The sequence below is a fragment of the Cygnus atratus genome, chromosome 15 (genome assembly GCF_013377495.2).
Source record: "Cygnus atratus isolate AKBS03 ecotype Queensland, Australia chromosome 15, CAtr_DNAZoo_HiC_assembly, whole genome shotgun sequence".
Classification (NCBI taxonomy): Eukaryota; Metazoa; Chordata; class Aves; order Anseriformes; family Anatidae; genus Cygnus; species Cygnus atratus.
In genome coordinates this window covers 1,810,767-1,834,285 of record NC_066376.1, presented here as the reverse complement: position 1 = coordinate 1,834,285, position 23,519 = coordinate 1,810,767, and the positions used below count along the sequence as shown (strand labels likewise).

The 23,519-nt window shown below is 39.7% G+C and overlaps 2 protein-coding genes across 2 annotated transcripts; one reads left to right on the top strand and one right to left on the bottom strand.

Moving 5' to 3' along the window:
* The first annotated feature begins 164 nt into the window (after positions 1-164).
* FAHD1 (fumarylacetoacetate hydrolase domain containing 1) lies at positions 165-1,419 on the top strand. Its single transcript, XM_035563349.1, has one exon. It carries the CDS (start codon positions 328-330, stop codon positions 997-999), a length of 672 nt encoding a protein of 223 aa, XP_035419242.1. The 5' UTR covers positions 165-327; the 3' UTR covers positions 1,000-1,419.
* Positions 1,420-4,402: 2,983 nt separating this feature from the next.
* MEIOB (meiosis specific with OB-fold) lies at positions 4,403-16,088 on the bottom strand. Its single transcript, XM_035563318.1, has 13 exons — positions 16,020-16,088; positions 12,879-12,936; positions 11,386-11,517; positions 10,557-10,629; positions 9,628-9,823; positions 9,218-9,318; positions 7,482-7,534; positions 7,300-7,395; positions 6,818-6,919; positions 6,186-6,339; positions 5,664-5,847; positions 5,063-5,149; positions 4,403-4,513 (listed from the first exon to the last, which is right to left on the bottom strand). Exons 1-13 carry the CDS (start codon positions 16,086-16,088, stop codon positions 4,403-4,405), a joined length of 1,416 nt encoding a protein of 471 aa, XP_035419211.1.
* Between the last annotated feature and the right edge of the window lie 7,431 nt (positions 16,089-23,519).

Genomic DNA, 23,519 nt, shown 5'->3' with positions numbered 1-23,519 from the left:
GGGCGGCGCTGCTCCCGCCCGGCCGCTGCCCGCCCCCTCCTTGCACGCCCGGGCCAGGCCCTTTTTTTTTTTTTTTTTTCCTTTTTTTTTTCCCCAACCGAGCCATTTGCCAACCCCCGTGGAGGGGCTGGGTAAGGAGGCGGGGGGGTAGGCGGCCTGTCCCTGGGAGGGAGCAGGCGGGGGAAGGAGGGAGGGCAGCAGGCAGGGGAAGGAAGGAAGGAAGGAAGGAAGGAAGGAGGTCGGAGCTCGCCGTTGCAGGCAGGGTTTGCGCCACCGGGCCCGGCAAGGACACCCCAAGGGCATCCCGGCGAAGGAGCCGCCGAGCCCATGGCCTCCTCCCGGCCCCTGGCCCGCTTCTGGGAGTGGGGCAGGAACATCGTGTGCGTGGGGCGCAACTATGCCGAGCACGCCAAGGAGATGGGGAGCGCGCCACCCTCAGAGCCCCTCTTCTTCCTCAAGCCCTCCTCTGCCTACCTGCGGGAAGGATCCCCCATTCTCCGGCCTTACTACTGCGACAGCCTGCACCACGAAGTGGAGCTGGGGGTGGTGATCGGGAAGAGAGCCCAGGCCGTGACCCAGCAAGCCGCTATGGAGCATGTGGCAGGCTACGCCCTGTGCTTGGACATGACCGCCAGGGACACCCAGCAAGAGTGTAAAAAGAAGGGTTTGCCCTGGACCTTGGCCAAGGCCTTCAACACGTCCTGCCCGGTCAGTGAATTTGTGCCCAGGGAGAAGATCCCGGACCCTCACAAGCTGAAGATCTGGCTCAAGGTGAATGGAAAGCTGAGGCAGGAGGGGGAGACCTCCTCTATGATCTTCTCCATCCCCTACCTGATCAGCTACATCAGCGAAATTGTCACCCTGGAAGAAGGGGATTTGATTCTGACGGGGACTCCCGAAGGAGTTGGGTCTGTGCAAGTAAACGATGAGATAGAGGCTGGGATAAGCGACATCCTGACCATGCGGTTCAAGGTGGCACAGCAAACGCGTCATTCCTAGCGGAGAGCCCGGCTGGGACCCCTGTCTGCATAGGAGAAGGCCTTTTGGGGAGTATCTGGTGAATGAAGAGACACACAAACTGTCCTGTGAATTAAATTTATATGGCCTAAGCATCTACTGGACTGTCAGTTGTCAAGGACACTTAGCTCATGAGCTCTGAAGACCTTTGGCCAAAACAACCCCATTTCCACGGAGGTTTCAGCCTCCTCCGAGGCTGTACAGCGGAGACCAGGCCAGGAGTCCAACCCAGCGTGGGGCAGCTGGTTAATACCTAAACGGTACCTTGGAACTTTCTGTGCAGACTGTGCTGGGAGATGAAAACAGGGCAGGAAATGCAGCAGCAAGACTCTCACTGTGTGTGTGCGCCCTTCTGTTCTATATATTGCCTTAAAATAAAAAATAAAAAGTGAAACATTAAAATGGTGATGTATGGAAAATGCTCTGAGATCCTGGTAAGGACTGCAGCTCTCCCCATGGTACCTGCTTGTTAGCAGGAAGGCTTCCATGTCCTGGCTCCCAGGTGTCCCGTACGCTTGGCTTCCTTGCACAGAGGTATTAAAGTAGTAAGAACATACGTACACAACGAGAGATAAAAGTTTAACCTGAGGACTGGAATCCACCCAGGGTGTGAAGCTACACACCCTGGCAGCTGTCAAGGTGGGGTCTTTGCAGCTGGGGGTGCTCCAAGAGCTGGCTCATGGGCAACAAAACAGCAGTCAGAGGTGCTCTGCACCTGGGTGCTGGGGCCCGTCATCACTGGGGAGCTGCAACAGAAAAGAGCTGTGATGAAACATGGAAAAGCCTATGGGGAAAGGCACATTTGCAAAGCACTGCATATGTTTTCATCATTACAGTGAATAATCTATAAAACCATAGATATCTAGGGTTTTAATTAATCCCTTAGTAGGCCACCACTTTGAAAGTTACGCTTGGGCATTCTCAAAGCCCAGGTTCGCATGTCACATGGGGTGGGGGCTCCTTTCAGTGGTTTTATTTCCAAGATTGAGGATTTGGGGTTGTAAATTAAAATTAGGAGCTAAGGCTCACCCATGTGATATGAAATCGAAGATGCATATGTAATAGTAAACCAAGAATTACAGCTTCAGAAAGAATCTCTCTCCTCAGAGTATTCTGCAATGTAGAGATGTTTGCTTTTCACAGTAGTTTCATGATTCCTCCATGCATTTTTTGAGTGTACAAATTAAAAGAGGATTGCTTTCCCTCCCACTCCAAGGGGCGTTATGCAGCAGAAGTGTGCCAGATGCCTGGCAGATTATTTTCTTAAACTAAGCTTTAAATATACTTCTAAAAGTATAATAATACAAAAGATAAAGAATAAAGAAGCTCATTGGTAAAGATCACCAGTAAACTTGTCTTTACTTTCGCTGATTTAAATATGCTTTATCAAAATCTAACTGCAGCAATTGCCGTTACTTACATAACACAGTGCAACAGTTTTTTAAGGTTTTTTAAAAAATATTTCCAGCTGTTAAAAAGCCACATCATGTAACTTTTCCCGTTTCCAAACTCCAACTGATCTTATGCTCTCTACCAGTTTACATGACAGTGAGCTCTCTTTCAAGTCAAAGGAGTGACAAAACAAGTTATAAAATATTAATAAAAAAACTCTCCCCATGAACGTCAAAACTTACCATTTTCAAAGGCTGCACACTTATCCAATTTCTGAGAAAAACAGATGGATTTTTTTTTAATAACTGTGAATGCTGAAGCGAAATGCTGAAGCCAGATCTTAATAACTGCTAGAAGTTTTGTTTCAAAATGTACATTCGGAGTCTTACAGACCAAATTATGGCAGCCCAAAGACAAGTACCTCTGTTAAAGAGCAGCATGCTCCAGTATACTGCCAATCATATGGTAAAAGAAAGCAGTACACGTTGTATAACAAAACATGTATTTTTTTCTACCAATTTCTGTTTTGCTTGTCCAGCTGCATGCATCTTAAGCACATCTCTGCATGCCCAAACACCACCAGGTACTAATCCTGCCAACACACAGACACATCTCAATTCTCTGCATTTTAACATCAGCCAATGGCTTAAAGCGTGTGTAAAAATTTTTTGTATGATGAGACCTTATAATAACTAAATGCTGTGAACATAATTCAGATTTTACGTAAACAACGCTTAAGGAGTCAAGGCCAATTGAAATAAACATTCAGCTATTACTTCTGAACAAAACCAGCCCCTGCCTTGTAGAAATCAAAATGTTCCTTGAGTCAGTGGGAACGCTGTGCTCTGAATTTGTTGCAAGTCAATGAAAAGCTGGGCCAAACAGCAAAGTGAGCACACTGAGCTGGTCTGAACAGGGAAGTTAGGGTGAATAATTCTGACGGAAAAAGGATGAAACTCACTCTCTTTAATGTTTCCTTTCCTTTGTGCCCGTAAAGCATTACTGTCTATGGCAACAGCAACAATGCACTATTTGTAATTTGGTCTTAAACACCGTGTATCGATTGCAGAGCTGAGTTGTGATTAAAATTATTGGAAGCATTCAACACTTTCCAGATGTAACAGCTAATAGTCTGCAGTTGTTTATTGCTGCAATAGCAGAGATGCAGTGACCCAACACATGCAGTATTTGTACATTTAAACCTTTGTTCTGACTCACAAAAGTGCAAAGGTGCAATATGAGTGTAGTGATTCTCAAAATTCGCTGTTTCTGCCATCGCTTCCTTTCTGCCATGTTGTTTAGACAAAAAAAAAATACCTGGAGAAGGGCAAAATTTACATACCTGGGTTCTTTATGTTCAGCTAAAAACAACTGTGCTGGGGAAGAAGAATCACTCTCTTTTCTGCCACCTACAGTCTTAACTTGTTTTGTTGATTGTCAGGGGTCCCTGGTAATTATTAGTCTGTTCTAATAAAACTTAGCCTGTCCTAAAGAAAAGCAGACTTATAAAAATCTTGTCTATTTCCAACTCACCTCAGTTGCCAAAAGTTCCGTGTTTGGACTTAACAATGTACATAACAAACACAGACAATACTTGAAAGGGGATATACTTTATTTATTTATTTATTGAAACAACACAGAAGTAACACAAAAGTAGCATAGCAGTTAAACAAAGCTCAAGAGATTTGTCTTGTATGATTGTTATTTCTGTTTTTTTCAAGCGTTTTCTAAACTGAGTGAAGAAAGCTTCTACTTCCCACCCCCAAAGGGACGAATTCAGCAGAACTAACTTTTCTTAGGCCAAGGACTTAGACAACTTTTCAAAGTACAAACACTCGAAAAAAATATCACCACAGAAGACCACTTAAAACAATTAGTAATGCATATTCCTTCTCTACCATCAGAACATACTTAGCAAAATACAACAACCTTCTACCTCTAATAACATAGTGAGGAAATGGTCTTTTCCCAGCTGTTATCAGTCCACATGGTTTCATCTCTTTCTTTTTCCCAACAAGCTCTGACTTGCCTCTGTGGGGTCTGCCAGTTTGCATGAAAGTATATTCACCTTCAGACCAGTTCTCCAACTGGGTGACAAAGTGATCTGTAAAAATAATTCAAGGTCTTTGTTGTTGTTTTTTTCTTTTTTTTTTTTTAATCTGATTTATAGTATGTTGATATATATTATTTTCAAATATCACACAGCATATTTAATTGACAGATTTACTTATACATATTTTACATTATTTTAAACATGAATACACAGATTTTATGTTATATACCTCTTACTATTGAAGTAAAACACTTTCATTATTTCCTGGAAATAGAAGCAGATGGTGGAGGAGAAGGAAGAGTAAGAACAGTTTTGCTAAGAAGGATAACTTTATAAACAGGGAGTCAATTTAGAGTTGTCCTAAAACAGGCAGTTCTATGAAAAAAAGGAGTCCAGTCCAGTATAAAGCATGAAATAAATAATAATAATGTACATTTCTTCCTGAAGAGACATCATCCGATGCTGAAATTATGACAAAAACTACTTACTTGGAATATTCTGTGTACAAAAACCAATTCTTATTTTGAAAAGTTCAGCAGAACTGACATACACTACCTAATGGGAAACAGCCACTGTTTGAAATTAATATTAAATACCAACTTTAAAATAAATCTTGCTTCGCTCCAGAAGAAGTTGCCATTTCAACGCAGTCTTCTTCTCTTCTGTTAGGGTGAGGAACTCATGAACCTGTTAATAACATGACATCAATGAACACTACTTCAGCATATAACTGTAACATCACAACAAAATGATGATTAATTTTAAGCTGTATTTTTTCTCTTTTAACATAGTGTTTGCCGTGATACACATACCTAGACAGTCAGATTAATCACAATAAATTACAGGGTTTTTGAGAATCAAAGTTAGGGAATTCCAATTGTGTTCTCAGAAAAGTGTAAATTAATTTAGATAAAGTGGTATTCTGAATAGGGTATTCACTCTTACATTTAACATGTCTCTTCTTATTAGGAGTCGATGACTTCCAAGTTTTGACTTTTAAAAAAAACCACATGTATGTATATATATCTAAGTATAGATACATATCCATATGTACACAGCTTAACCACTGTATGTATATACATACACACATATATAAATGAAGAACATATGTATATATGAAGAACAGTCAGATGAATTTGCAATTTTCATCAGGCTTCACAGCTCAGATCAAATAAGAACAACCTCATTTGTTTCTACTTACAGTGCAGCCTAATGTTTCCTCAGCTACGCAGTCAGACAGGTAACAAGAGTAAAGAGTGCCTGTATGGTCTGTCAGATTAACGAGGATGTCAAAGCTTGCAAAAGTTGACTCTGAATTTGAAGAGATGTCACCACAGAAAGTGCATGTGTTTGACATTTCATTCACCACAAAATGGCATATTGAACTGAAACACAAAGATAATTAAAGCATGTATGTAATTCCTCCCTGCTTGAGCCTGTTCTTTAGACTGAGATTTCCCAAGAGACTCTTAAAAAAAATTTATCTTCTGCACTCAGTCCATCCAAGAAGAAATGGCCTCTTTTCTGAAGGACCAGAAAGTCCTTCATAAAGCCAGCTCCTCTTTCTTGCTAATGCTGAAAAGTCTACGCAACAGAAATTCATGTCCTCCTCCAGAGCAGTTTTACTTCTTGTCTGGAACTAGACTAAATATTGTTCTAATTTGGGCCAGGGGTAGCAGGATAAACACTTTTAAATACAAACTTAAAAGAAACAGTTGCTTACCATCTGTTCCGAATAACTTTAGATACATTATCATCAATGTCCAATGTAGAAATGTAGCCATAAATAATGCCAAAGACTGGTTCAAGTTTCCCATCACTCTGTAAAGCTTTTTCTTTCAGCTGCTTCACAGTATAAACGTTAACTATAGTCTCCACTAAAAATTTAAAAGACATGTTTGGTGTCTGAGAAACAAACATCACAGAAGATCAACAACAGAAAAAAAGGACTTCAAGGTAGTAAAGAACAGAGGATTTAATCTAAAGCATCAGAAAAGCCCCGCACACCTTTTGGAGCAAGCTTATAATTACAGGAAAAAAAATAATAAAAGAAAAATCAGGAAAATCTTATACTTAATCTTTGTATCAACCCAAAACAAGTTGATCAAAAGTTGATCAAAACTTTCCCTCTCCAACTTTCTTACTTATTAAAGCCAGAAAAGAACATGTCAGTACACAAGCTCACATAGTCACCACGCCTGAAGATACATAAGTAGTAACATAAGGGATAGCTCGGTAACATCCAAACTTGAAGTACTCAGGCAGGCTCCAGCTTAGTTTCTATGAACACACAAAGAACTTGAAATTTCAACTGCACTGTGAAACTACAGTATCTAGTTCAGTGTTTTAACTTACAGTTAACGGATTCTTTTGATTGCTCCTCCATTTTATCATGCAAAGCTCCTGATTGTGCACTCTCTTTTATGAAGCTGAAGAGAACACTTGCTTCAGCAGTTTCTTAAAAATATATATATATTTAAGTTACGAATATATGTAATACGCAAAAATAACAAATATATAACTTCTTAAGTTCTGGTAGCACTATCATGTCTCTTAGATTTAGCCAAGGGATGCTTTTCCGTTTGTTTTTTTTTTCTTTTACCATTAGTCATACATGGAATATATGAAGGCTGCTTAGATTTTATATATATATATATTATTATATTATATATATGTATATGAAATGGAAGCCAAAACGTGGTCACTATGTAACAGACAAGAAGCAGGGAGCTTCTTGAGGCAAGCTGGTAGAAGAAATCAGATCTCCGATGGATTCATTCATGCTTTCTAGTCTACAATGATTACTAACACCACAGCAATACGTCAATAGCTCTTACCTGGATTAGTTGTAATAATGGTCTTTGATATCACAGTTGCAGTCATACAGTTCCTAAATTTGTCAAAATTTATTCTCACATCTGCTGCAAATATTACTGGGCACAAAATAAAAAATCTGTTACTTTAGAATATGCATCACATTAAGAACTACAGTAAAAACATCAAAATGAGAACATAATACCTGTTTTTCGTGGGATCCAACTTTGTGCAAGCTGGATAGACTCATTATCCCAACTAAATCAAGAGAAAATAGTGGGTCAAAACATTTTTGAAAAAGCACTAGAACTGTTAAGTACAAAACAAATAATACAGTTATAATTAAACTGATCAAAGAGAACAATTCGCTTATTACATGCACATGCAAATGAAATACTGCATATATCCATGTGCATCTAGTTCACAGCCAGTAGGATGATTTAAGAATGATCCAATACTGTCCCTATATTATCCCATGCCAAACAGAATAAAATAAAAGGGCTATTAGGCTGTTCAAAATGATTAAATGTCACACACACTTGGAAAAATGCTATATGCATTTCAAAGTTTTGACTGAAGTAATTTCTAATTAAAGCAAATCAGAAAGAAAGTAGCTGCTTATCATCTGAGCCTTTTCTGTGGGAACAAGCCAATTGCTCACATCACTAGGCCAGATGTTCAGCCAGCTTTCCAACACTGGAACCCTTGTAAACTGTGGATAAGCCTAGAGTGAGGTCAGTGCTATCACTCAAAAATGAAAATGCTTGAAAAAATCTCAAGCAGTTCCTCTTAAGTTTGGATGGCAAGAATACTGCCAAAGCACAGCTCTGTTCTGTTTTTCTCAATCCCCGCAAAAAGGTTTCAGATATTTACTTTTCATCTAGTATTGCTCAGCCACCTGTTCACTGATGGCCTCTGAAATATCTTCACTATAATGCTGTTGCTCAAGGATTTCCTCAAATCTTTGACTCTACCTATAACTCCATGAAAGAGCAAAAGGCACTATTTAAGATAACCACAGGAACTCCACCTAGTCTCTCCTGAGGACTGCTAAAGCACACAGCTCTGTATCACTACATACCAGCACTAGAACAAGAATAACAGAGCTGTTGCCACTGCAAATTAACACTGGTGGCAGCTCAAGGGCTAGAAAACTGCACACCATAGATAATTACTAGTGTTCACGAGCATACAAACACTCTGCTAAACACTACACTGACTGACAGTACAATTTCCAACTCAGACACAGAATGCAATGCTGCTACCTTGCTACTTTTACCTAGGGAACAAAGGTCATTTTAACCAAGGGACAGCAAACTGAGTGCAAACGAATACCCACATACCCTTGCATGTAGATAAGCCATGAGTTTATTGAAAAAAACTATGGGCAAAATGCAAATGCTCCCATGTAAACAAATATCACATGCATAAATTGTATGGACATTGTCGTGTTTGTAAATGGGATACAGTTTGAAAATATGGCCAAATAGTATCAAAACATTTCTGTGATATTTTAAACAAAACAAACCAAACAAGCAAAAAAAAAAAAAACCACAACCTATCTCCACTCCACTTCTTAATTCTTCTTGGCTTTAAAAATGAAGCATACTCCTCTTCCCCCCCCCCCATTAGTTTGTGGAAGAAATGAACTGCCCTTGTAACTCTTTTTAAATCCCACCTCCTGAATTAGTTCAAATTTCTGAATAAAAAATGTAATTATTTGGAATTATGTTTCATATTGGCATCTGTGAGCTAGCAGTCTGTCAGTACATCATACAACTAGACAATACATGTAAGGTTACTCTATTATCTGTTTAATATATGTTGCTGCCTCATCACAATTGCTACGCAAATAACACATTTAAGACTACTGTAAAGAGTATGCATTCTTTATCTACTCTTGTATGAATGTGTGTATTTTAGTAAATTAAAACATTTTACCATACTATTGGAAAAGACATCTCTGTTTCATCATACAGCTTCGCTTCACATCTCTGACCTTTTCTTTTGTCTGAAGTCATAAAATACTTTGGCTCCCCAACCTTTAGAAAGAAAGAGAAGATGACACTTTTATAAAAATCCATGTTTTGCATATTTGCAAATTATCTACTGCTTGCACACGTATGATTTCAAAAAGGCAACTTCTGTAGGACATTTCCATTCCCTTAATTTTCTCCCTCATGTTGTAGATGAAAACTTTAAGTAGACTGTACTTCAACACAGTTGAAATGACTGCCAACCTAAACAAACAACACTGATTCCTGGTCACTGAGTCCCAAAATCAATATTCACACTTAAGTCAATTAAGTTAGCCATGCTAAGTAGAAAAACACTGTGGCACCTTAACTTACTGACATTACAGCTGCAAGCACATTAAGGATTCTTCCATCAAGGCTTTGTCCGTTTGCAACGATATCACCCAGTGAATAATAATCCTGAGGGTCCTTGACCGGTAGGTGCAACAGTGAAAGTAGTTTGGTGTCCATTTCGTAACATGAAGAAGTTTTCACCACTGAATGATTTTCACTGAGCAGTAATTTGTAGCAACTAGATAGTAAGCACAGAACAAAACCAAGTCACATTTCACTTAATCAACAGTCTAAAACGTTAATTCACATGGGAAAAGAATTGCTGATTTTCTCCTTTGTTTTCTCAAATGATATATATAAATTACAACTTTTCAGTAATTTTTAAATATAATTTTAGAGCTTTCCTCTTACGGAAGATTTATTATTGTGTACTTAATATTTACTTAGAATTGAAAAGCCAGCTAGCAACGTAGAATACATATTTCTAAGCCTCTCAGCTCTTAACAATAACTAAAAATAAATTCTGAAACGTCTGTAATCTAGGTAATTGAGAGGTTTTGGCATTGTGACATAGTAAGACTACTACAGTCGGATTGGATTTTATAGGAGGTTTTCAAAAGAAATAGCCCAAGGAGTTCAGTAATGTTTGAAATGCACTGCTAGCCAATTGAAATAAGGTATAATCAATATATTCTGGATAAATGTATTTCACAGAAATGCAGTCTACAGCTCTTTTCCCCAGTGAAGATTCTACCTGACATTTGTTCTATTACTTCTTTCTTTTTAGCCAGAAAGTAAGTAGTGAGTGTAACTGCTATGGATATACACTTGCTACAAAGCTTAAGAGATGAAGAGTGAGCAAGACCATAAAACTTCTACCAATCGTATGCTGCTGCAATCAGCTGGCAATTAAAGAAATTATTAACTGTGATCTTACTGGAAAGATCTACCAGTCTACACTTTAAATTTACCTAGGAGTTACAGGGTTGAATTTTTCTTCCCTTTCTCCTTCCTTTGACTGGACTAAAGGATTTTCAATTGTAACTGAAATAAAACATTGACAAGTTATGCTAGAAAACTGCAAGCAGATACATATAAAGAGAAGTAGCTTTAAAAATGGTTGCTTCCCAGGTTGGATATGGAAAATAACGGATATGTGGTACAACTACTGTTAAATGCTTTCATACTGAAAACAGTGTCTGTCCAGACAGCTCACATTATAGCCAAAGTCCCAAAGGTGTCCTCTAGACATCTAATTGAAATAAAATGACTAAGCGTTCTTGTGTGCATACTTTTCACGAGTTTCATCCAAACATTCTGATATAGCAATCGTGGGCAGCAGAGGTTTTTTATTAACTTAATATACAAGCACAGACCGTAAATAAATAGGTTGCTGTTGTGTTTTTAATGGACAATCACAGTAATACCTATAAGTAATGAAAACAACAACAACAAAAAACAATACTGAACTACTTTGCAGAGTTTATTTTTCATAGTTTGTAAGAACTGAATGTAATGTAAGAGTTTAGACCCACTCAACTATAGGTAAGTTCTGGGTGGCTGCATTCAGTGGATTTCTATCTGGCCTTTTTGTTTACATATTTACTGGTTTTGAATTTAAATTCTAGAGATTTTATTCCCTTCCTCTTTATACTTAACTGAACAATTTGTTTCCAATTAGACTGTTTTCCAAGCCCTCAGAGAAAAATATAGTAAAACCACAAACACATAACACTGAATTACTGGGGGAAAAAAAATCCACATTCAAACAGAGACGTTAAGAGAAAAATTCCAACTTACCACAGTCACCAACTCTAAAGCTTTCTGAAAGCGATCTAATATATTCTTCTCTGCCCCAAGAACTAACATTGATAAAATAAGCTGGTGAATCACGAATAGTGAAACCGAAGGTGTATCTTTCAGACCCAATGTCTGCAAAACCAAGCAGTATTATTAGCATTCAGTAGCACACCTTAGTTTCAATCTGGAACATATGTATAAAATCTGTATTAGAAGGTTTGGCTAGATTTTGTCATGAAGAATTGACATCCGCAATCTGGTGAATACCACTAGAGGTCAGCAGACTTTTCGGTAAACGCATTGGTGTTCATGAATGGGGACAGCTACAATTCCTACATAAACTGTACCCGTACCGTACTATCCACATACACGTACCACTTAACGTCAGGCAGCACCATATAAACTTACAAATTAAAGAACTGTACAGTACAACATTCAAAGCAGTCATCCTACCCAAACACATTAACAAAGGTAACTCATCAGGCAACGTTATAAATGAGCGTATGAACTAGCAGAAATATTCTAGTAGGAAGGCAGTCTTTAGACGGCTGTGCCCATGTATGAGAAGACCGAGATGACATACACGGCTGCAGATTACAGGCAGTATTACAGTTCAGATAGTACTAAGGGGTCTAACTGAATAAAACAAAGGGTTTCCAGCCCCATAGAAGTTCATGATTCAGAGGGTATCAGTGAGAGTCAGAAACGCTGTGTTCCCTTTTCCCTCACAGCTAATTAACAAGCTTTCCATGGATCATACAGCAGCCTGCAACATGTTATTTTCAAATTATCAGTAACAATTGTAGAGCCATCTGCATACAGTAAGCGCAACCTGGCTGTAGTTCCATGGACGCATCCACATGAACCACCCCATTTCTCAGCTATGTAGAATTGCTTCTCATGAGGATGACTTCCCCCCAAAATTCACCACTAGAGTAGGCTCAGTGATGACAGTACCAACAGCGTAACCGAGCCCCTCACACAGAGCTGGCATGATTGTGGCCGGAGGTGCTTCCTAGCACTGTGTTGTCTCTAATCTGTAGGTACATGATTTCAGTTTCCAATTAACAGTGTATTAACAATGTATTATTCCCATTTTTTCATGAGAAATATTAATTTGGTGCTACCCATACCAGAAATTACTCATTTCACTCAAGATATCTCCTTAACATTTCTAAGACAGAATGAATATGAAGAATTGACTCCAACAGTATTTATAGTAGTAGCATGTTCAGAATGGTACCATCTTCTTCAGATGCTGAAATATTTCCATGCTGGAATTTTTTAGAATGAATTCTAACTGATAAGGTTTACCCAAACTAATGCTGCTCTCTCCTTGTTTCCCATCCCCCACAATTATTTTTTTTTCATTTCTATTCCATACACTTTACACTAAGAGGTCTGTTTATCATTTAAATATCGATTTCAGTCATACATGCCAAATTATACCACATAAGAAAATGAAGTAAAAACGGTTAAAAAAAAGACTCTACTTTTTCTGTCTGGAAAGCCTCTGACATCTGTTTTCCCAATAACCACACCGATTACATTCTAAAAAATAAAAAGATTATAGAATACAAGTATTAAACACAGATGTATATGATGAATTAGATTTCATGGACTTGTACTCTACTGATGATAATAAACATATTTCTGACTGGTAATCATTTTAATCTATTTATTCCACATTATCATATGAACTAAGGACTAAAACATACACATACAATTTTACTTTAAAAAATGTGACTAAAAATATTAAAGGAAATACATCTGTTTCTGTTTGTAAAGACAATGAGAGGACAAAAGTTCAACCCAAAACATTCATAATTTTGGCCGTTTATAGTATCCTCTCCTCAGGTAGGCAGTGATGTTGTTGTTGATGTAGAATAATATATAATATGTATTATCATATATATCTATGTGGTATTTAAAAAAAAATCTCCTCAGCATGAGAGAAGAGCACAGCAGTGCTAGTTTGGGAATTTAAGAGGTAAGCAATGAAAGCCAGTATGGTAACAAAGCCTGGAAGGGTGACTGTCACTGCAGCACAGCAGAAAGACAGGTGGAAAGACAAGGCTCTGAGGCTACGGAGGTATCTTCGACTTCTGACTTTCATAAATAAGCATCATACACTCATTTCTCAGCAGATTCCCGTATTTGCCTTAAGTTCCCAAGGGTACTTCAAAACACAAAGTGTGCCACATCTCTTCCACATCACACACATCCAAGTTTACTTGCAGTACTCTGTGACTTGCTTGTTCCAGCAGGGGAAACACAGCAGTCAATCAGTAAGGGACAGTTCAGCAATTTAATAATCAACACATGCTGAATTTTCTATCTGTTTACAAAGCAGTACAACCTAACTGACTCCACTAAAACTGTACAATATCTGTACATGCTCAAAAATTAGGTCTCATGTTCCCAGTTTACTCTGAATCACTAGATGGAGCAAGGTAGCTGCGTTGTCCTGATGGACATAAACTCATTAGAAGGATGGATGTGGAAATAGTGTAACATTCTAGTTCTTCCAATCTTTTTATCACAGAGTATTTTCTATCTATCCACAATATGTAATGAGTTAGGATTTTTTCTATTTTTACTTTTGCTTCTTTAAAAAAAAATCAATTAAATCAAACTACAACATACCCTGTATCTCTCCACTGGTGGGAAGAACTGACATTTAGGATGACTTTTTACATAAACTATGCTGATGTAAAACTGCAGTTTCCAAAAGAGATCTCCACTATCCCTGCTGCAAATTTATTCATCATTCTTATGTTAGTACTAGGGCTGCACAGCAAGCTGGCAGAAGGAAGCGATCTGGCTGAAAACTATGGGGGGAGAAAGGGGTATAAAAACTTTCAGAGATCATTTCCTTGATCGACTTTATTGTGCAACTACACAAGCGTTAGTTTCACCAGAAGAGGAGGAGTGAAACACGCCTGCCACAAGGGAATGGGCTGCACTGCCTTTTTTGGCAGAGCATTGCTTAAGACTGCTCAACCAAATCATGAGACTACAGCATTACAACAGTGCAAGCTTCTTAGACTTTTCAAAAAGTCTCTTTCACTTTTAAAAAATAAACTCCGAAGTAAAAAATTATGACATTTAGGTACTTTGAATGCCAAGAGCTCAGCTGTTTTAGGCTGATCAGTATGTGTTTAGGAGGTTATCATCAGATAATGGTGAGTTATTGTAAAGAAAGTTGCTGTGTTTTCTTTTATTATTATTTATTATTATTATTATTATTAATGTTTGCTAATTGGAATACTCAAATTTAGTTTTATTTGTAAAATAAAAGCTTTTAACTGAGTTAGTGAACCATTGTGTTGTGAGTAACTGTGACTCACAGATTAACTTTGCTGGAGACCAGAGTTTATAAAAAGTTGGAGAAAACGTGATTTCTCTTTCATATGTTTAAAATAAATGAGAAAAAAAAAAGTGGTAAACTGTGCCCCTCTAAACAAAAAGCTGTGGCAACAGGAAAACTTGTTTTCAGCTCCTCACAATGCATCAGGTCTTCCGTGGGGGATACAGCTCTGCAGGCGTGCATCTACTTTTCCCTATGTGGGGAGATGCAGCTGTAGCAGGGCACTGCAGCTCAGCTGGCAGTGCATCCATGTGGAAATGCAGCTTCTCTGTTTTGTTCTCCAGGCACCACCTCCCAGCAGCACCAAACATTTAAAAAAAACGTTATCACTGGTGGGCTATAGAGAGTGATGGGTGGGAAATAATTAAGAGAGAGCCATGTAGCCTTCTCCTTCTTGTATTAAAACAATCTTGGATACCAAAGAATGAAAAACTGGGTCCCCAGACTTTCTATTTTTAATTCAATCATCTAAAACCCAAAGGAGAAAAACATTGAGTTACACTGCACACCTTTTTGTTCAACTTTTACTTCTGTGATAATAGTCCTCATTTGTATCAGGACAACAACAACAAAAAGATCACACATGGGCATCCAACATTTGCATGGAACTACTAAGTACAAAACTCTGCTGTTTGCTAAATTTACTTTTTGGTTCATCCTACTCTCCCATACTCCCACAAGCAAAATTCTTTGCACCTTAATAGCCTGACAAGCACAAAACCTGCTTTTTGTTCTAAAGAAACAGAAACAATCCCATTTGATGTGTAATTGTGAGATTTTTTATCCAGTTAAAAGACCATACCATTCAACAAGATTTTTGTTTGAATAATTAAGGACTACCTTACTTAGCTTAGTGGGATTGAGCACACAAGTAAAGACTGCAGGACCAGGCCTTATGTTCATAGCTTGTTGTGAAAGACTATTGTAGGTTACAGATGTATTGTGACTGCATAATGCTGACTCTGTACATGCCTTTACTAATTCAGAATCCATTTAAAACATTACAAAGAAACCTCTGATACTTTCAGACATTGAATTGTCCAGTCAATATCTGTAGTTGTAGTATCCACATATTATGGACAACAACAGCATCAATTTTCATTTTCCTGGTTTATGCACAAAGAAAGTAAGGTACCTTATATCTAACAATTATACTAATGCTATTAGTATCTAAATACATGTTAATTACATAATTCTGCAGTAATGTAATACAGCCATATACAATTTCACTTGAGAACAAAAGTACTATGGCACTGAGACTTACAGGACGAGCAAGATTTGGATGCAGATCTGAAAGTGCAACAAAGTCCCGTGTTGAACTGTAATAAGCCATTTATCTGTAATTTGAGAAAATTAATTTAGATTTTAAAAAGATCTAAACAAATCACTTAAAACTATTCATAAGGAGAACAACAAGCATTTTTTAATACAAATGTTTTGACCTAAATAGCATGTCTTCAATAAAAGCATTTCAAGCCATCTAAAGTAGAAAATTCTTTATTGTTTGTATTCAGCTATGTAATAGTCATGAGTTTTACTATGCTATCTGTGCTTCTCAAACAAATGTTTGGTTGGTTGGTAGTTGTTGTTTCTGTAAAGCATTAAATAACTCCATTAGCACAGGCCATGAAAAAATATTTACTCTCCTTCTCCTGTCTGGGAAATCCAACCAAATTCAATAAGGCAGCTTGGATATGAAAGGTCATTTACATGGAAGGAAATAAAAGTGCTGCATTGAAAATCACCTTAGTTGAATTTCTGGATTTAATATTAAACTACTTTAAAACATGAGTTCATCCCTTCCTCAAAAATGGAAAAGTTTTGAATTTATTTTAAAAAAAAACAAAACAAGTCAATTATTTTCAGGCTGCCAGTGGGCTCACAGGCCCATTCCTGTGAGCTACCAATGTCCCCTCCATTGATGCCAAAATTGCGCTACGGCTGTTTTGTCAGCCTCTCTGAACGCCTTTCATTATTTCAGGATTTCAGTTCCATGGCTATGCTCAGAGACATCGCTGATATTTAGGGAACAGTTGTCAGATTTTACTTTTTTTGTAAAAGGAACCATCAAGTTATCCAAACGTTAATAACCTTTAATATTGGAGAACTGCTGTTGTTTTCAGAGGACACCCACTCCAAACTCTTTAACAAATACCTTGCATGGCTTTTGCTACCTGTACACCTGGCACCCTGCGTGAGAACTGTTAAACACTTCATTAGTCATTGGTATAACGATCTGTTGAATACACTAGAAAAGTAGACAGGCTATAAAGCAGTTATCTGAGACTATAAAGTGATTTCTCTAAAAGAGAATTTAAAACTAATCTCTCTCAGAAAGATACTGCAAATTTGCTTTATAAAAACTACTTAATCGTGTGGCTGTCAAACCTGCTGCCATCCCATTACATGGAAGAACGCATGTTCACTTATGTAGGAAAGTCAACTATCCCTTCAAGGCACGTCAATATCCTTGTCTCAGTTAAATATTGTTAAATGATGTACCTCACACCACAACTGAATCAGGTGAAAGACAACAGCACTGGGAACACATGGATCAAAGGACAATTAGAGAGGCTATTAAAGATTTAAAGTGCTTCAGGCCCCAAACAGGGAAGCGCAGTATCCAGTTGTACCGGTTGTTTATCCTGAGGCACGAGCTAAGCTCCCGGGGTCAGCGGAGGGAACCTGCTCTTAGCACCTGCTCAGCACCACCCAGGATCAGACCCTCTTCTGAGGAAAAGGAGGAGACAGAATCCAGAATAACTAAAACCATTGAAACCTTAGGCACTGCCATGCCATCCCATCCCAAACCGGTGTCTGGCAGCGGGTGAGCTGGCACCCTCAAAGCCTGACACCAGAGATTTTCTTACCATGGCCCTGCCAGCTGCTGAGAGGGAAACAGAAGGCGGGAGGGTGAAGGGGACCGGGAGGGGACTGAGACACAAAATGGCGGTGGGCGCCATGGGCGGGAAAAGGCCTTTGCGCCCCTGGCCTAAAGGGCCAGCTCTGGGCCTCAGGGAACAGCTGCGAAAAACAAACAAACAAACAAAACAAAACAAAATTGAGAAATTTTAAGTCTCAGGGCAAATGCTTTAACCTGCCTGGCCAGCGGTGAGCAACCTAGAGGCACCAGCCTGGAGTACAGTGCCATCACATTCAATTTCAGTCAGAGAGCTTGGCTGAGAGTGCAGAGCTTGTGTTTCACTTCACAGAATTATTTATAAATGTTCTTATTTGCAGGGCTGAACCTGGTCCACCTCCAGTCCATGGCTGCAGTCCTAGCTGTAGCAAAGGGCACTATTACCAAGCTCCTCGAGTTCATGAAGCTGATGAGGCCCAGGAGTCAAAAGTCAGCCTCATTCTGCCACAATTATAAATGCAAAAGACACCAGAATTCTAATTTCAGAAAATTAGAGGAATGATTCCCTGTGGCTTTTTTTCCTTTCTTTTTTTTTTTTCCCTTTTTTGTGGTAGCTCCAAGAGAAAAAAAATGTAGCCTGCATTTCGTAAATGAATTGAAATTTATGTTTTAAGACATTATTTGTATTGATTTGCACACAGCATTCCTGGGTTTTCAGGCCATGCAGAGGACTGAAGTGGGCCATTTTGTCCATTTATATTGCATTATAAATTTTTTTTAATCGATACTCTTCACTTCTGTGTCATAAAAAATTCTACTCCTGATCAGTAATTTTATGACCTCAAGGTCATAGCTATTGAAGTTTTTAGTGTAGCCTGACAAATTCTCTGTGTTGGTTCTGTATTACAGGATCTTTCATTTCTTCAGTTAAACAGCTGAAAATGGATACCACCTGTGCTCTCATATTTATTGTGTCACTAAAGTCCATGATAATTACACCATGCTGATGACAAATGGCATGCCAGAGAACTGACAGCCTGGGTTCTCAGGTTTTGTAGGTCACATTTTATACAGTACGATCTATAGATCTAACTCTGTTCCATAGGTTTGAAGTCTCCAGAAAAGAGAAAGAACATGTAACCACAGGCCATTTTTCTGTTAATTCCATTGTTTTCACTACCTCAAGCTAATGAACAAACAGCAGATAACAAATATGGTGATGGGACCATAATCAAGTGGGAAAGAGAACTTGTACGCTGGCTGGAAAATGCTTCTGGAGGTATATGCTTCATTCTTACCACCATGACTGCAAGGCAAACCAAAAAAAAAAATCTGAAATGATATCTGCAGGGTCTGCACTGCTGCAGAGGGTGATCAAGGCAGAATCACGCCCTGCAGACTTATAGGCATTGGATTTGTCCAGCATACAAGCAAGGTTTGGGTGGGACATGAGCACCCACTTCGCTAAACTGAGCAGGGATTCTGCACCACTGCCCTGGCATGAGCACCACTTTCCTTAGGTTTTGTCCCACTGAGCTGCTTTTCTCCCACAGGCACAAAGGGCAGGTGAAACCTGAGGCGGCTGGTGCTCCCGGCCCAGGGCTGAGGCTTTGTTTGGTCTCAAAGCCGCCAGAACAAGGATGCTGTTGTGCACCACTCCTCCACATCCCTACAGCCTCCGGAGATGGTTAACAAACATGTGCTTTTGCCTTGTGGTCTAGTCCCACTCCCTGCTCTCATTTTCAGCACACCTACATTTTGAAAAAAGGCTGAAATTTACTTTCCCGTGGTAGCTCCTGCTAGGAAGACATTCTCAGGTGTATCTAGGTGCAAGGAGCATCACAAAGGGGTGCACCCATCCATCCACAGGCACAAAGCTGCCGGGGGAGTGAATGTGAGAACAAAATGTTTCCCTGGAAGATGTGATTAGGTGCTGAATTTCTAACTTGCAACTACGGAGACAAGAATACATTTAATTGATGTACCTGTCTCACAGTGATTCTGACTTCTGCCATTTGTCTGGCACATGTCACAATAGGGGACAGTCAGCAATTCAGACTCCTGTAGGTTACTGTAAACAACTAACATCTTTATTAGTGCTAATAATAAACAAATGTCTTCTAACCTGAACGTCTCCCGCTAATATGCAATATCAGCAGCTTCTCCAAGTTAGAAATTTTTAAACAGAGATACTGAAGAGAGATTACAAAACCAAAAGTTACTTAGCTTTACTCAAGCTTTTCTCCTCAACTGACCTCAAAGTGGTCTTATAAAAGAAATCAGCATCATTATGTCCATTTGACAGCTGAAGAAACAGAGGCAAGAGAAAGACCAGGAGCAGTTTCTTGCGGGCCAGGTACTACACGAGGACCCCTGGGCACATCCAGCCCAGTACGAGCACCAGCCCCTGCAGGAGGGTGCCAATACAGAATTAGTATTTTTCTGATCTAGTGCTTGATCCCTGAGTGATTTCAGCTCTCTAGAACTTTAGCAGCACTCAGCACTCTGACGGATTCAATTGTGATTAGCAAAGACTTCCAGTGCACAGCTGCAAATTGAATGGTCCCTGCTAATTAGGCCTTCATGAATGGATTTATTTAAGTTACACTCATTGGCATGGTCAAGGAGAGCAAATGCCATTTTATAATTCACTTAGTGATTTGTTATTTGATGATCAGTACTGTTTGCATGCAGGAGAAGCTGTCTCTGTCCAGCAACAGGAAGGACATCTCCAAAATTATCTTCAAAAAGATTTTCAGAGCTTGAACATATCAAAATATTTGCTCTGCAAGTTTTACACCGCCCACAGTTTTTACAGAGTGGGCTCATTTAACGTTTATACACTCTTAGGACAAATAGAATCTGTAAGATGAAAAGGGCAGACCCATAATTTTATGTAATTGGCCTGACTGAATGCATTAAAAGCCTCAAGTTATTAAAGGTATTCTCTCTTCAGCGGCTTTAGCTGATACCTGACCTGGATGAGAATGGAGAATGCTGATGAAGTAATGATGGACATCTTTAGCAGAAGTAGTGCAGGTGCTGATGCAGCCAACAGGTGCTCGGTGTGTTGAGGGATATTTAACCTAAATTTCTCCCCATCATGCAGTAAGTCTTTGTTCATCTCTCGCTTTGCCCTGCATTCCCCCCAGTCCTGGTCTGCAGCACTGGACTCATCCCTGTGCTGTTCCAGTGGGATTTCCTCACTCTGAGGAGTGCTGCAACCTCCTGCAGCCCAAGAACATGCGCTTTATTTAAAAAAATAAGTATGAATCATGGCTGGTTTCAGTGTAATCTGTGCTTATTATAGCTGATTTGGTCAAGGGAAGACACCAAGACTTGAGGCTGCTGCATCTGCATTGCATCAGTGCAAGCGCTGCTTGTGTGTGTGCATAAGCAATGGAGCCCTACATCTCAAGGGCTTGGAGTGGGGGTGCCGCTGGCTCTCTTCTGCCCTACTGCTGACAAAGAAGAAAAAAAGCCATCTTGAAGGTGTAAAGCTATTTGGGACATGCAAGTGTTCCCCTTTCCAGCTGTCCGGGAAGGACAGTTTTGAAACAACAGATGCTTGCAAGACATCTCCTTGTTCTCTCTGGTGAATTCACACGAAACTCCTTAAAACAAGATCCAGCTTTCCCCTTGGGCAGGGAGTGAGCAGCATCTGGAGGGCCTGAGCGCAGTGAGGTCCGTGCTGGGGGATGGCAGCAGGGCTCACCCTGCAAAGTCGGCCCCAGATGCCTGCTCACCAGCAACCTCAGTTCATAACCATTTCAGCAGTAATTAATCCCTTCTGTAACACTCACACAATGATGGAGCAGAAACGTCACATAACGTGGGCAAGCCCAGCGAGGAGGCCAAACCTTCAAGGCCAAAACATGCTGTGAAACCTACTCACATCAAGTGACCATTGCAGAATTTTAGAGAAAAAAAATAGAATCTAAGACCTTCTGGATAATCACTGTGTAGCTGGTATATTTTCAGCAGTTTGCAAATAAACATATCTCAGAACTAATCCTTCTGTGCCTTTGCTATTCCAAAAAGCCCAAATAAGATGTACGTGTAGGAATTCATTGTTTGAAAACACTGGCACATAGTTTTCTTTACTTCTGTCTTTGTCCACACAATATTCTACCTTGCTTTTCTGCAGATCAGGCTTTAACTGCTGAGGACTTTAGAGAAATCACTCTGCTCTTTAGCTTACCTAAAATTGAAGAGGTGAAAAGTGCTTTTTTTTGGAGCCTCTGAGCAGTATGAGAGCACCCAGGCTATAGAGGATAACCTCTCCCCTGCGTAATTCCAAATAAATATAAGTGAGGTCAGTGAAATTACTTGGATTTTCATCACTTTCCCCAAGACCAGAACTTCCTCCTCCCTCTATGAGCAAACAAACGATGAATATTTTCCAACAAAACTCTATGAATTCAAAAATACAACAATTAAAATTAGTTTTAGTGACAGCTCCCTGACATTGGGGAAGAATGCTTTGGGAGGAAAAAAAAAGATATTTAGCATTGGTTGGCTGCCATTCAAACATTTTCAGCTATTGAAATCAATGAACCAAACCCAAATAAATTATATCTGGATTTCAGTTTGAGACACATGATACTCAACAATACCAATTAGACCATACGGGATGGGAGTCTTCCAGCAACAAATGTGGGGGAAAACCCTTCCAAACTTCAGCTGCTTCGGTTTCCAACCAAGTGTAAAACTCAATCCCTTTTCACAATGCACGAGCAGTTCATAAGGAAGAAAATTTAGGATGTAAATCTCAGAGACAGATGGGGATGGCTGTAAGAGAAAGCTGGAATCATAGAGTAAAAAACATTTTTTCCCCCACCACAGAATTCAGTGAACAGAACATCAGTGAAATGCAAACGATCTGTCCAAGCTAAACTTTCCAGCAAAAATATACCTTTGATCTCCTGGCTGAGTGCTTGGCCCCGGCACTGGTGGCGTGGCTCCCACTGCCTCCGAGGGCCAGGACTGCATCCAGCCCGTTCCTATAGGTAATGGTGTGTCAACATTTCCACGGTACGCCTGGCTGCCTGTCAGCCAGCTAGTTAGAAAATTCCTGCAGCCCAACACTGACATTTTCAGTTTTCATTTGCTAGAAAAACAAAAACTCCCCCCAAAGCCTTTTCAGAGTGCAAAGATACAAGACCTGATCAAAACAGGACTTTATCAAGAAATTTTCCGTAAAGAAAATGAACACTAGAGGTCAACCTAACAACTTGTCCCGGAAATATATATCCCTGGAATAAAATATTACAGACTTCTTCTGTATACTGTACACCTCTCTAACTACATCCAGATTCACTGGCTTGGCAAGGCACTTCATATCTAACAAGAGTTTATTCTATTCTTTTGAATTTGTTCTCGTCTTGCTGTACATTAGTATTTCCTTTTCTGGAGCTTGCCTGTATGATCGCTGTCCCAGTTCACATGGCTCACTAATGTACTTAACTACCCATTTATGAAATGAAAGGGGAAATTGGCACTTGTGTGTGTAAATACTGGAGGCCAAATGTGTCCCTGCTGCAGCTCCGCTGTAGAGGGTCGAGTTGGATTGGAGATGAACGCAGAGACAAAGGGGCAGCCATCCCCACGTGGATGAAAGCCCATCTCACTGGTCCTGGTGTCTGCTGGAGAAAGCCACAGCCTCAGCAGCAGCAGGGACCTTGCGGAAAATTGGGTTGGATGCGAGCAAGGAGTTTGTGGCTTTCAGCGTTCAGTTCTTTTTCAGTTCAGGCCAGGCATCTTCCTCCCTCTTCCCTGCTCCTCGTAAGAGAAATAGCAAGTAGAAATAACATGCAGCCCTGCCAGCCTGCTTCCATTGCGAATCCCCCACTCCCCTCTTGTTGGGCTCCTTTCTCAGCCAAACTCAATGGGGACACCAACGTG

Bases quoted from the DNA above. Each gene is read 5' to 3' on its own strand.
- MEIOB (XM_035563318.1), bottom strand. From the start codon at position 16,088: ATGGCTTATTACAGTTCAACACGGGACTTTGTTGCACTTTCAGATCTG. The intron at 11,518-12,878 runs GTAGAGTCTTTT...TTGGTTTTGCAG, and splicing joins AGGCTTTCCAGACAGAAAAA to ACATTGGGTCTGAAAGATAC. The intron at 10,630-11,385 runs GTAAGTTGGAAT...GTTTTATTTCAG, and splicing joins CTTTAGAGTTGGTGACTGTG to TTACAATTGAAAATCCTTTA.
- FAHD1 (XM_035563349.1), top strand. From the start codon at position 328: ATGGCCTCCTCCCGGCCCCTGGCCCGCTTCTGGGAGTGGGGCAGGAAC.